This window comes from Salmo salar, chromosome ssa03 (assembly GCF_905237065.1).
Source record: "Salmo salar chromosome ssa03, Ssal_v3.1, whole genome shotgun sequence".
Lineage (NCBI taxonomy): Eukaryota > Metazoa > Chordata > Actinopteri > Salmoniformes > Salmonidae > Salmo > Salmo salar.
In genome coordinates this window covers 22,706,698-22,720,392 of record NC_059444.1, presented here as the reverse complement: position 1 = coordinate 22,720,392, position 13,695 = coordinate 22,706,698, and the positions used below count along the sequence as shown (strand labels likewise).

General features: G+C 42.3%; 1 protein-coding gene across 1 annotated transcript; it reads right to left on the bottom strand.

Moving 5' to 3' along the window:
* Window positions 1–571: 571 nt before the first annotated feature.
* On the bottom strand, window positions 572–8,025 carry LOC106599449 (deubiquitinating protein VCPIP1). Its single transcript, XM_014190685.2, has 3 exons — window positions 5,056–8,025; window positions 4,060–4,146; window positions 572–3,903 (listed from the first exon to the last, which is right to left on the bottom strand). Exons 1-3 carry the CDS (start codon window positions 7,706–7,708, stop codon window positions 3,080–3,082), a joined length of 3,564 nt encoding a protein of 1,187 aa, XP_014046160.1. The 5' UTR covers window positions 7,709–8,025; the 3' UTR covers window positions 572–3,079.
* Window positions 8,026–13,695: the final 5,670 nt, after the last annotated feature.

Here is a 13,695-nt window from a genome sequence, read left to right as displayed (position 1 = left end):
GAGTCTAATATATATTCTGTCACATTCATGTCTGTACGCCACAATGCAATGACCCATCCCTGGTAAAATTAAGATATACCCGTCAAGTAGACAACAGACAGCGCACACTTACACTGACAACCCTGCCCTGCTGCTACTATTTGTTGTTATTTACCCTGCTGCCCAGTCACTTTTACCCGCTGCCTACATGTACATATCTACCTGAACTACCACTATATCCCTGCACATTGATATGGTACTGGCCTTGTATATAGCATACATTGTTTTTTAATTTTATCTCACCTAGAATGTTCTATTTCTTTACCTTTGATATTGAACACTGCTTTGTTGAGGAAGAGCTTGTAAGTAAGCATTTATTTCACTGTACTGTTTACACCTGTTGTATCGTGTGCACATGACAAATCAAATTTGAATTGACAGGGCAGCAAACTTTTGATAAGAGAACTTCAAGATGGGATCAAACGTATGCTATTGATCAAGTGGGTCTACATGATTGATTTAAAAATAATAATAATTGTAAGTGAATTCAAAGGCAAGTAGTTAAGGAAGTATTAGTGACCACAATACAAAATTGTGAAGAAATTACTTTATTGTTTGGTTGAAAAGTCATCACACATGCAAACAGCAATGTTGTAGCCATGGTATCTTCAATCTTTTATTAGCAAACAAGAAAAAAAGTTAACAAAAAATGAAAGAACTTGAGTTTCTGTACAGATCAAAGTATACTACAATATATACTATTATAATACAACTGGCTTACAATACATATAATTAGTACAGCAGTCACAAAGAAACAAACTTCAAGTTTGTCAAAACAGTGTTGTCTGAGTTTAATATTTCCTTTAAATGTTTCCTTGGACTGACAATATCTATATTTGAGTATATCTAGTATATGTTTTATTCTAATATTCCCTATTTTTCTGAAAGTGCTAAGTTTTACATTTTGTTCACTAGAAAGAAAAGCTGTGGAGCTCTTTAAAAAATGACCTGCAATTAATGTTTTTTTTTTTTTAGGCAGGTACAAATATAACTGCTTTTTGCCATAATAAGAAACCTTGTCCAGAAGTCAGGCCAAGACTCAGTAAGACTGAAGGATTTAAGGCCATAAGCTGATAATGGCAGCATCCAAAGTTACCATGTCATTCTAGAACAACAAGGTGATTTGGAATACTCCAAAATCTGGGTTGGCAACAAAAGTGTAAACTCAATGTGGCCCATAATGCCTTTATCTCAATGGCGACTTAAATTAGTTAACAGTGAGGCCTCTGCCTTTCAATGTGAGGGCCTATAAAACACCAACTCACTTTTTGGTTGAAATTCCAACAAACAAACCAAAAGTTTAATTTTATAATGTCGCGAGAGGAATTGAATGCCACAAAACTGATCTGAATGCAACATGGTACTACACGGTTTGTCTATAAGTTTACAATCAACTGGATTGGCTGAACAACCAATTGGAAATATACTTCACACCACTGAGAGATGTAGTACTTTGTTTACGAGATATCAAAATGTACAACCTCCATGATATCTCTTTCAAGGATTTCTCAAGGCATACGTCACATTCTGCACCAAAAGATCCGACATCTCATGTCACAATCGGCAACAGAAATGTTCACAGCACTTAAAAATATCCCATTGTTCAAGTTCTCTTTGAGTAATTCAAATTGTGGATGTTCTGTTGAAATTCTAGAGCTGAATAGCCATAAAGTAACTAGACATACAGTACAATTCTTAGTAATACCAGCTAATTGTGGTTTCCATTAAATTAGAATGAATAACTATATTTCTATGGTTGGTTCATCCCAAGTTTATATCCTAATGAATGGTAAGAACACTAAAGGGAGCCTACAGGGATCAACACACCCCTGCATAACAACATTCAAGTGCAAACATAAATGTATTAGATTGAATAATAAAATGCCAGCATTGCATGTTTACAAAACAACAAAAACTGCAGGCAGTTCATGGAAAAAGAATTATCCGCTATTCTTGAATTGATTTATCATTCCTAAAAAGATCATCTGTAAATCTGGAAAATTCACAAATCAAGTCTTACACAATTCTAAAGTATTTCAAAAAAATAATAATCCTGCGCTGCATTCCATCTTTCACTAAAGGAAATTGCATACAAGTAATGGAATATACTCCCAGGTGTGTGTAGTATGTTATGCCGGTCCTTCCAACAGAATACAGCACCACATCAAGTAGTTCAGCATTTGCGCAGCACACTTAACTTGGGCCACTCGTTTGGGTTTTATGAGAAATCTCAAAAGTAACATAAATTGCTCTTCAAACATCAGTAAGTAGCCTTGAACCCAAAAGAATCAACAGGTATTTTCCCCCAAACAGTGCACACTTCAATGTCAATCTCTAAATTCCACCAATCAATTGGTTATTTTCAGAACACTGCAACACTTTCTTTCAAATGGCACTCACATTTAAATGATCATTTTAAACAGAATCTTTAAATTCTTATAAAATGGCCCATATACAAACTAAAAAAGATCACAGGGTTTTCCGACAACAAATGTCAGTCGATGCATATGCTTATCATAAGGGCATGTGACGCCTTCCTTCAGGAATTAAGACAGCAAACATTCACATGGAGAGCAAAGTTCAAGAAAAAAAAACTACATTTGGAAAATGTCACTGTTGTTTATAGCAAATATGTTGGTAAATCAGAAAATGTGATGATGGTACTCGTTACATTTACAGTGTGCACTTTGCTGAAGCAGATGTTTGCAGACATTACAATACTGGCGTGGGATGGGATCTCATCAGCTCAAGCTGTTCTACTACCTCTTGTCTTAAGACATGGAGGGTATCTACAGGAATGCATTTCACGCATTAGAACCAGCTTTGCTCCTTGGAGCTTGGTGCATGTTTCTGTATAATAACATTAGTCTGTCACCAAAGGCAGTAACGGTCAACCTCTGGCAATCATGCAGTAAAGACAACAAAACACAATGAATACCAAAGCTTTGATACAACCTGAAGCATTCACATACTAATGTCAACCAGACAGAGGTGTGACTGATCATGAGTGAGAAAACTATAGGACTGGGCCCTTTTCCCATCAGGAATGATCCATCGGCTCCAGGGCGTTGGTATGCTCTGCATCCTGGCTATCCATTTCCTCCAACTCCTCTGACCCTGCATCCTTTCCATCAGGCTTATTCCCTTCCTTCACTGGTGTGCCATGAGCACCAGGAGTAGATACGTCCATAGAAGAGGCTTCCTGGTCACCTACCCCTGGGGCAGATTGGGAAGCACTCATCTTAGCCCCACTTGTCCTCTCTGCAGGGCCCCCAGTGCCTGCCCCTGCATTGCTCTGCTCCCTCAGGTGCCTGTCCATGGAGGCTTGGATGGATGAGACCATCTCCTGTAGTTTTTTCCTCTGTTCTTCGATCATACTAGGGTCTAGGTGTCGGCTGTCTTTCATGGTGATGAAACCAGGAGCCATGCGCACCAGCTCCTTGGTTGCATCTTCTGAGATGTCAGAGAGGTCGGGTCCCTTCGAGACGCTGGCGCTCAGGTCCACCCCGCTGCTGTGCTGGCGGGTGATGGGCTTGTGTTCAGGGGGAGAGCCGCCTGGGGCGCTGCCCAGGGAGTGGCCCTTACCCTGGAAGGCGTTGACACTCTGGAGCTGCTCCTTCTTGCGCACCACACCTCCACTTCCGAGCCTCAGCAGGCTGTGAGAGGGGCTTCCCTCCCGACTCCTGGAGGCAGCCTCGGAGCGGAGCTGCACCAGGGCCTCCTTGACAAGGTCCTCCACGTCAGGGCCCACGGGGAAGTGTCCCGCCGCATCCACACACAGCTCCAGACACTCCTCTGCTGCGTTGTACACAAACGTCTTTCCAGTCAAGTGTGGGAGGGTGCAGTGCTTGCCATCCATCAGGCCTGCAGACGAGACAAGAGCCATTAAAGGTAGTCATGAACACAGATCAGTACATATCACATGCAAAAGTTGAACATAAAAACAAAAAAAATACTGTAGTTGTCCTTTAAGTTATGCAAATTGCAAAGAGCACAATAACAGAAAACATGTTTACATACCCATATCTTTCTTCACAATGTTGAAGAAAACTCCACCTTGCTGGAATAAGTGAGGCAGTTTTTTTGCATATGACCAGACATCTTCTCCTGCGTAGGAATGAAAAATACTGCAATTAGTATGTGAAATAGAATAGAAATTAATAGAATACATGCCATCATGTGGTTTTCCTCAGATAAAAATCCAAATTCTGTAGTTAAAATAGGTTGCCTTGTCATTTGCCTTGCCACCCTTTGCAATTACCAAGGCTTCTATTCCAACTTACATTACTGGCCGTAATATTACAGGCCAGATAAGATTGCATGGCAATATGCTAGTAAGACGGTGAAGGCTGAAGAGTGTCCAGAGACTGGAACTCAGACTCTGTTGTAAGGTGAAGGAGTGGAGATGACCACATCAGCACTTTCATACAGTCTGCCCTCTCCGAGACTGCTGCATGCGTTTCAATGAATTCGAAAAGCCACGTCGCTTATGTACAGAAAAAGCACTTGAATAGATTATAATTATTTTAAGTGGAAAAAAGGCATTATCCCCAAAGATTAGGCCTTGATCCATCCCTGGTTGATCCATCCCACCAGTCACTCAATACCTGTAGCACTATCATTCATCCTGCTTCTTGTAACCAATCCAAGAACAGCATGCCCGTATGCTGTGTAAAGCTACCATCTGTAAAGCCTATAGGCCTATCAGTTACTAGCCTCTCACAATCACACCCATCACATTCTGTTTCTAGCCTTATATTTACTGAAGGGATGATCTAAGAAGGCATGCCTGGTACTATAGTCTTAAAGGTGAATCAACAAACTGGTTCTCCCTCTACAGCAAGTCATTTTTTACTTTTTGTAATGACATCACAGCAGTGTTCTGCATAACTCAAACAGGTAAGTGACGTGTTGCTAGATTGTCTTTTTTTAACAGTAAATAATGATATAAAGTAAAGATAAAGATTCCTAAAGATTTTAATAAGAAACTATTTTCCCACCCTTCCCCTTGCTTACCCATTAAGGTTGCTAGGAGACAGAGGGAGGACATCTCAAGGTCAATGTTCTCCTGCAGCTCTCTGCTAGTATTCATTCTGCTGGAAGTCACTGGATCATCACTCTTCACAGAGTGGAGGGAATGCAGGTTTGAATGGGAACTGGAAGCACTTGGGGCGGAAACCTTGTGATCCTCTGGACCTCTCAGGATCTCCACAGTCACCCTGTCCCCATGTTGGAGAGCCACCGGCTCATTCTCCTCTCCATCCTTGGGAGGAAAAAGTTCTTTGGGAGGAAACCCATGTCGAATACATTGCTGGGCTGGAGACACAATGAACTCGTTCGCAATGCTCCTCTGGAGCTCAGAGAAGGTGGTTTGAGCCTGTAGAGTGAGCATGGCCTGCCGCCCGTCGCTAGTGGTGACACGGATCTTCTTCTCCTTACTGGAAGTGGAAGATTTGGTGGGCGTGGCTGGGGCGGAGGAGGAAGGTTCCTGAGCAGCACTCGGAGAGGACGGCCGCCCATGTCCCTGGACTCCCTTCTGCTCCTGCTTCAGTCGATCTGTCCTCCTTTTCTGGGTCACTAGGGCCTGTTCACTGATGCTCTGCTGAAGGCTCCGCTCTGCTTTACTCATGGTCAGCTCCTCTTTATGAATGGTCTTTGATTTCTGCCCAGTTAGTATGATCTTAGTCGGTGGCTGTGTGTCAACAGCCTGCTGGGTTTCCACCACATCTGTGAGTCTCTGAGCATGCGCACCATCAATGGAGACTGGGTTATACTCATCTGGGTTCTTTTTGGCAGTGTGATGCAAAATGGTGTTCACTACTTTCTGCACTAGGAGCTCACTCCCAAACTCCCCAGGGAAATGCTTGGTAACCAGTTTCATGGCAACATCATAGACGTTGCTGTTCAGGGTCACCTCAACCTCATACTGAAACCAGTACACTGTCTCCCTCACGACACGCCCACCCCACTCCAGAGTGATGGGGAAAGCCTCTGGCAGATTGTCGTACTCCTTTCCCTCCCAGTAGTGCTTGAAGCCGCAGCCGCACTTCCCCCCCTGGGAGCGGGTGTTGGTTCTGTCTCCATCCAAGTACACCACAGAGCCGTTGCCATGGATGTGGCGCACTGAGGTGCCGTGGCACCAGTTGCAGGTGTTCAAGGTGCTCAGTTTGTAGTCAGGAATGAGGATGTCTTTCTCGGGGTCGTAAGAGCAGACCACATTGTTCAACGGAAAGCTGTAGTTCTTGTCGGGTCTGAGCTGCCCGTGGGTGGATTTAGCCAGGTTGTAGAGCTTACCACCTGGAGCCAGCCACTCAGGTAGAACATGAAGCTCAGAGAGTGCATTGCAGATCAGACAGCGATGTAGCCGGTTTTCCATGACTGATTTCTTGGCAGCCTCCGTCACCTCTTCGGGTTGGACGCCGATCATACCGGTCCGTCTGTAAACGTACTGATGCACGTCTGCCACCAGGGAGGGGTGGATTCCATGCTTCTCCATGAAGATCTCCTCCATGGCATTGACCAGTCTCATCACATACTTGTCTTGTAAGCTCCTGTCTCCCGCGATGACGCAGCTTCCGTCTTGCTCCAAATTAATGTACTTCTTGATGAGCTCCTGCGGGACCCCCCAAGCTTTGGGGAGAAGCCTCGGCGGAAGCTTGGGGAGGAGGGTGTTTTTTATTCCGACAAGAGGGATGTAGTGGTTACGCCCAGAGCTACTCCAGGCGATGCATATAGGCTTGTTGAACTTCCCATCTTTTCCCTTGCACTGCTCTTCCGGTACAAGCCCAGGGAGAAAAGTTGCAGAGTAATCCCCAGAGCTCCTCATTCCACTTAGTGAATCTAACAAGATTATGGGGCGGTGCAGCACATTAGCCAAGCCAAATATGTGAATGTTTCGAAGTCCCAGTGGCACACCCTCCGGTGGGATAAAAAGGGGGTCACATTCGTTGATGATGTCCTCCCATTCAGCTGCATCAATAAAATCCTGAAAAAGTGCCTTGTAGCGATCCAGATTTTGCTTGAAATTCTGTTTCAAATTCTCTCTTAAGGCATGCCAGAACAGTTCTCTGCCTACCAGGGCCCTGGACACAGCATGAACAAGGCAATGTCCATCACCATCCACATGAACAGGAATTATGCATTCTTTGTTGCTGTTAGCTTTCTTAATCTCCTCCAAAGTGTCGTGAAGGTATATCAGGCTCCCGGATCTGTCCTTGCCATAGCCAACTGTAGATACATGCTCATGTTCGATTAGAAACGCCCGATCACCTAGAAGTGAGCAGTCGAACATCTCTCCTTGATTCATTTCCCTCAGCAATTTCGCTTTTCCCGTCTGCTTATCCATTCCATACCTTGTGAGAATAGGAGAGAGGAGCTTGCAATGGTAGTTGGAAAGCCCCATCACTTTCACCAGCTCGGTTCCCTTCTTTGGGGCTCCAGTGACACCGAGTAGGGCATTTCTTAACAAATTGTGCAGTACAACATCTGGATCAGTTACTTCTTCCACGTTTAAAAGATTATTCTGTTCGTGGCGTTGGCCACATTCAGTGCATTCAATGCTGATCGAGCCGTAAGCAGGGAAGAATAGCCTCGCCTGGCATTTCGGGTCTGGGCAGGTACCGGACAAAATACGCTTGTCCTTTTTCTTTGAGCCTTGTAGCAACGACATTCTGGCGAATAAAACTACACTAGGTATTGATCTTATAAAACCATTATGGTTAAATCCCAAATTAACTGGCTAGCAATTGCGCTTTGTCTCACGTATTACAAGCTAGCTATTTGCCAGAATAACAACACGGAAGCGGTTGTTTTTTTCTGTTGCGAAACCTAGTTTGCAATGGATTGTGGTACATGTAGTTTTCTAAACTGCGCTTTGGTGCGTTAAGAGTTTCTGTAAAAATAAAGTACTACTTAAGTAGTTTTTGGGGGTATTTATATTTCTGGCAACTTTTACTTCACTACATTCCTAAAGAAAATAATGTACTTTTTACTCCATACATTTTCCATGACACCCAAAAGTACTTGTTACATTTTGACAGGAAACCTTTCCAATTCACAAACTTATCAAGAGAACATCCCTGATCATCCCTACTGCCTCTGATATGGTGGACTCACTAATCACAAATGCTTTATTTGTAAATTATGTATGAGTGTTGGAGTGTGCCCCTGGCTATCAGTCAATAAAAAATAAAATTGAGCCATCTGGTTTGCTTAATATATGGAATTTGAAATGTATACTTTTACTTTCAATACTTAAGTACATTTTAGCAATTCCATTTACTTTTGATACTTAAGTATATTTAAAACCAAATACTTTTAGACTTTTACTCAAGTAATATTTTACTGGATGACTTTCACTTGACTCATTTTCTATTAAGGTATCTTTACTTTTACTCAAGTATGACAATTGAGTACTCTTTCAGCCACTGCATACCATAATTTAACAATACTAAGCAAGATCTTATATTATTGCGTCAATCTTATTGCGTAACTATGCCTGCTTCAATAACGTTTCATAAATGAGTTGTGTATTTACCTTCAAATTGACTACAAGTACCATGATGTATTTTGGTTTTGTTACGTTTCTGTTCAGAGAGGAAGAGGAGGAAAGAGGCGGAAAATCTTGTCTCCCTCCAGCAGGTGGCATTTTTTCGTTGTTTCGCCCACCACGCAAGTTTTTGTAAAGTCAATGACAGTGTACTCCGACCAAACCGAGAGCGACACGCTCCGAATTTACAATTGTCTGGGTCAATTGTGCACCGCCCTATGGGACTCCCAATCACGGCCGGTTGTGATACACCCTGGAATCGAACCATGGTCTGTAGTGACTGATATACAGTGCCTTAGACCGCTGCGCCACTCGGGAGTCATGAGGCTAGTAGCGTCATAGAAATAAGAATTCATATAAAGGGCGTGTCCATTCAAGTCAATGATGGCATAATGGGTGGACTGGCAGCCATTTTGAGCGTACCCATGCCAAGAAGTAAAAGCAGTACGTGTACCCTTCAATCTGTCCTGTGCTTTGTTGAGGGTGTTTTTATAAATTAAATATGGAGTGCCAGAGCTGGGCGTTCGTAAATTCAGAGCGTGTCGCTCTCGGAGCGCACACAGGACGCTGTGGCCGAGGAGTGGGTTGATCCAAGCGTTCTGACCTCACAACGGCACCCAAGCTAATTGGCTAGTTACATCCAGACACCTCACTCTGATCATTTTACTCGCCCTACCTAGCAGAGCTGGTTAGGCTGTTTTCATGTTATCCAGAGCGTTCGTGACTAACTGTGCTGCTGGCAACAATTTAATTACGCTTTTTTCAACTGGTGTTGAGCGTTCGTAAATTCATCGATTATTCTGCGCTCTGGCACACTCAGGCGAGAGTGCTCTGTAATCGGAGTAGATAGCCAGAGGGAATTTACGAAGGTCAACTCGACTGAGTTTACAAAAAATACATTCCATTGCATGAGCCGCATCATTTGAATGAACATTCCACATTACCATGGCAATCCAGCATCAGTTGATTATTGCAGCCATTGCGAGTTTACCGGTTAATTGCCAGAGTTAGAGCTTCCAAGCACGTTCTATTCATTCTTATTTCTATGAGTAGCACAGCGTCCATAGAAATGAGAATGAATAGAACGGACTTCCCTATTCAAGTAAATGACTGCATAATGGGTGGACTGGCAGCCATTGCAAGTGTACCCATAGGAACAAAGCAGGAAGTTAAATCAACTCAAATGACATTACAAAAATGGCATTCCATTGCATGAGACACATCAGCTAGCATAATTTGAATTAACATTCTACATTACATCACAATACCAAACAGCCATTGTGAGTGTACCCATGAGTTTACCAGTCAAATTGCTAGAGTCACTATTCATTCTTATTTATATGACAGCATCTCTCTCCATTGAATACCAGTGGTTGAAGTCAACAACCCTCATACCGCTTTGTGGACAACAACTCCCATAGAGCCCAACAGTGGAAGTGTCATAATACCCATAAAACCTAGCAGTCAAATAGAGAAATGGTTCCAATAGTTTTTCCACCATTCATTTTTCCATAGGGGATTTTAGAAACACTTAAAATAAGGGCTGTGTTTCATGTAGGCTTACCCTGGTGTAACATTTTGATAACCGCGTAAATATCTTTGGCTCAGATTTAAAAATGCTAATTAGCATTAAAGTAGATATCATACAAAACTACAAATCCCTGCATGTCGTCTCTAGCTGACACCTTTGCTAAAAGGTATTGTGTCAATTTAATACTTGCGAAAGACATTTCACAGAATTTTCATTTAAATAAATGTAGCCAGTATATTCAGTACTATATTTAACAAACATTAGATAGTTTATTTTATTTTACCTTTATTTAACTAGTCAAGACAGTTAAGAACAAATTATTATTTACAATGACGGCATACCAAACGGCAAAAGGCCTTCTGTGGGGCTGGGATTACAAAAAATATAAATAAATAAATAAAGGACAAAACACATATCACAACAAGAGAGACAACACAACACTACATAAAGAGAGACCTAAGACAACAACATAGCATGGCAGCAACACAACATGGTAGCAGCACAAAACATGGTACAAACATTATTGGGCACAGACAACAGCACAAAGGGAAGAAGGTAGACAACAATACATCACACAAAGCAGCCACAACTGTCAGTAAGTGTCCATGATTGAGTTTTTGAATGAAGAAATTGAGATAAAACTATCCAGTTTGAGTGTTTGTTAGCTGCAGCGAACTGAAAAGAGGAGCGACCTAGGGATGTGTGTGCTTTGAGGACCTTTAACAGAATGTAACTGGAAGAACGGGTGTTGTATGTGGAGGATGAGGGCTATATACAGTTTAAGTCAGAAGTTTACATACACTTAGGTTGGACTCATTAAAACTTGCTTTTCAACCACTCCACAAATGTCTTGTTAATTAACAAACTATAGTTTTGGCAAGTCGGTTAGGACTTCTACTGTGTGCATGACAGAAGTAATTTTCTAACAATTGTTTACAGACAGATTATTTGCCTACCTTCAAACGCAGTGCCTCTTTGCTTGACATCATGGGAAAATCAAAAGAGATCAGCCAAGACCTCAAAAATAAATTGTAGACCTCCACAAGTCTGGTTCATCCTTGGGAGCAATTTCCAAATGCCTGAAGGTACCACGTTCATCTGTACAAACAATAGTACGCAAGTATAAACACCATGGGACCACGCAGTCGTCATACCGCTCAGGAAGGAGACGCGTTCTGTCTCCTTGAGATGAACGTACTTTGGTGCGAAAAGTGCAAATCAATCCCAGAACAACAGCAAAGAACCTTGTGAAGATGCTGGAGGAAACAGGTACAAAAGTACCTATATCCACAGTAAAATGAGTCCTATATTGACCTAACCTTAAAGGCCGCTCAGCAAGGAAGAAGCCACTGCTCCAAAACCGCCATAAAAAAGCCAGACTATGGTTTGCAACAGCACATGGGGACAAAGATTGTACTTTTTGGAGAAATGTCCTCTGGTCTGTTGAAACAAAAATAGAACTGTTTGGCCGTAATGACTATCGTTATGTTTGGAGGAAAAGGGGGATGCTTGCAAGCCGAAGAACACCATCCCAACCGTGAAGCACAGGGGTGGCAGCATCATGTTGTGGGGGTGTTTTGCTGCAGGAGGGACTGGTGCACTTCACAAAATAGATGGCAACATGAGGAGGAAAATTATGTGGATATATTGAATCAACATCTCAAGACATCAGTCAGGAAGATAAAGCTTGGTCGCAAATGGGTCTTCCAAATGGACAATGACCCCAAGCATACTTCCAAAGTTGTGGCAAAATGGCCTAAGGACAACAAAGTCAAGGTATTGGAGTGGCCATCACAAAGCCCTGACCTCAATCCCATAGAAAATTTGTGGGCAGAACTGAAAAAGCATGTGCGAGCAAGGAGGCCTACAAACCTGACTCAGATACACCAGCTCTGTCAGGAGGAATGGGCCAAAATTCACCCAACTTATTGTGGGAAGCTTGTGGAAGGCTACCCGAAACGTTTCTCCCAACAATTTAAAGGCAATGCTACCAAATACTAATTGAGTATATGTAAATTTCTAACCCACTGGGAATGTGATTAAAGAAATAAAAGCTGAAATAAATCATTCTCTCTACTATTATTCTGACATTTTACATTCTTAAAATAAAGTGGTGATCCTAACTGACCTAAAACAGGGAATTTTTACTAGGATTAAATGTCAGGAATTGTGAAAAACTTAGTTTAAATGTATTTGGCTAAGGTGTATGTAAACTTCTGACATCAACTGTATCTCAGATAGGGGGGGAGTGAGGCCTAAGAGAGTTTTATAAATAAGCATCTTGCGACGGGTATACAGAGATGACCAGTTTAAAGAGGAGTATAGAGTGCAGTGATGTGTCCTATAAGGAGCATTGGTGGCAAATCTGATGGCCGAATGGTAAAGAACATCTAGCCACTCGAGAGCACCCTTAAATGCCGATCTATAAATTGTCGGGTTAGTTTGGCAGCTGGAGTGAAAGAGGAGCGATTACGATAGAGGAAACCAAGTCTAGATTTAACTTTAGCCTGCAGCTTTGTTAAGTGCTGAGAGAAGGACAGTGGACCGTCTAGCCATACTCCCAAGTACTTGTATGAGGTGATTACCTCAGGCTCTAAACCCTCAGAGGTAGTAATCACACCTGTGGGGAGAGGGGCATTCTTCTTACCAAACCACATGACCTTTTTTTTTGGAGGTGTTCACGACAAGGTTAAGGGTAGAGAAAGCTTGTTGGACACTAAGAAAGCTTTGTTGTAGAGCATTTAACACAAAATCCGGGGAGGGGCCAGCTGAGTATGAGACTGTATCATTTGCATATAAATGGATGAGAGAGCTTTTTACTGCTTGGGCTATGTTGTTGATGTAAATTGAGAAGAGTGTGGGGCCTAGGATTGAGTCTTGGGGTACTCTCTTGGTGACAGGCAGTGGCTGAGACAGCACTCTTTGAGAGAGAAAGTTAGCAATCCAGGCCAAAGACCCCTCAGAGACACCAATACTCCTTACTCCTCGGCCCACAAGAATGGAATGGTCTACCGTATCAAAAGCTTTGGCCAAGTCAATAAAAATATCATCACAACATTGCTTGGAATCGAGGGCAATGGTGACATCATTGATGACCTTTAGTTATCCAGTCTTACCTTTGCCTCGATTCGTCAGTCTCGTCCAGATCATCATGGCATTTGTAGTTCTTCATGATAGCCACATTAGCAACTAATTAGATATTAGGTAAATACAGGTGATTCTATTGATAAAAGTCACCTTGTCCTAGAGAGAGTTATACAGTTATCAAACGTCACATCAGGGTAAGCTTACACGAAACACAGCCCTTATTTTAAGTGTTTCTAAAATCCCCTATGGGAAAAATTAATGGTGGAAAAAACGATTGGAACCATTTCCTTGTTTGACTGCTATGACCAATGTTCCCTCTAAACTGCTTGTGTGAAATCAGAACATGAGGACTTATGGTTAGAAATAATAATGGTGATGATGATGATGTTGTTGGGGTTACATTGAAATGCTATTGTAATTCAGTACTGTTGGATTCCGGCTCAAACAGGTTTATGGAAATTATATAGTAGATATAACAGCAAAAAGAGCA

Excerpts from the sequence above, each read along its gene's own strand:
- LOC106599449 (XM_014190685.2), bottom strand. The coding sequence starts at position 7,708 with ATGTCGTTGCTACAAGGCTCAAAGAAAAAGGACAAGCGTATTTTGTCC. Across the intron at positions 4,147-5,055 it reads TCTCCTAGCAACCTTAATGG|GAGAAGATGTCTGGTCATAT; the intron begins GTAAGCAAGGGG and ends ATTCCTACGCAG. Across the intron at positions 3,904-4,059 it reads CATTGTGAAGAAAGATATGG|GCCTGATGGATGGCAAGCAC; the intron begins GTATGTAAACAT and ends TCTCGTCTGCAG.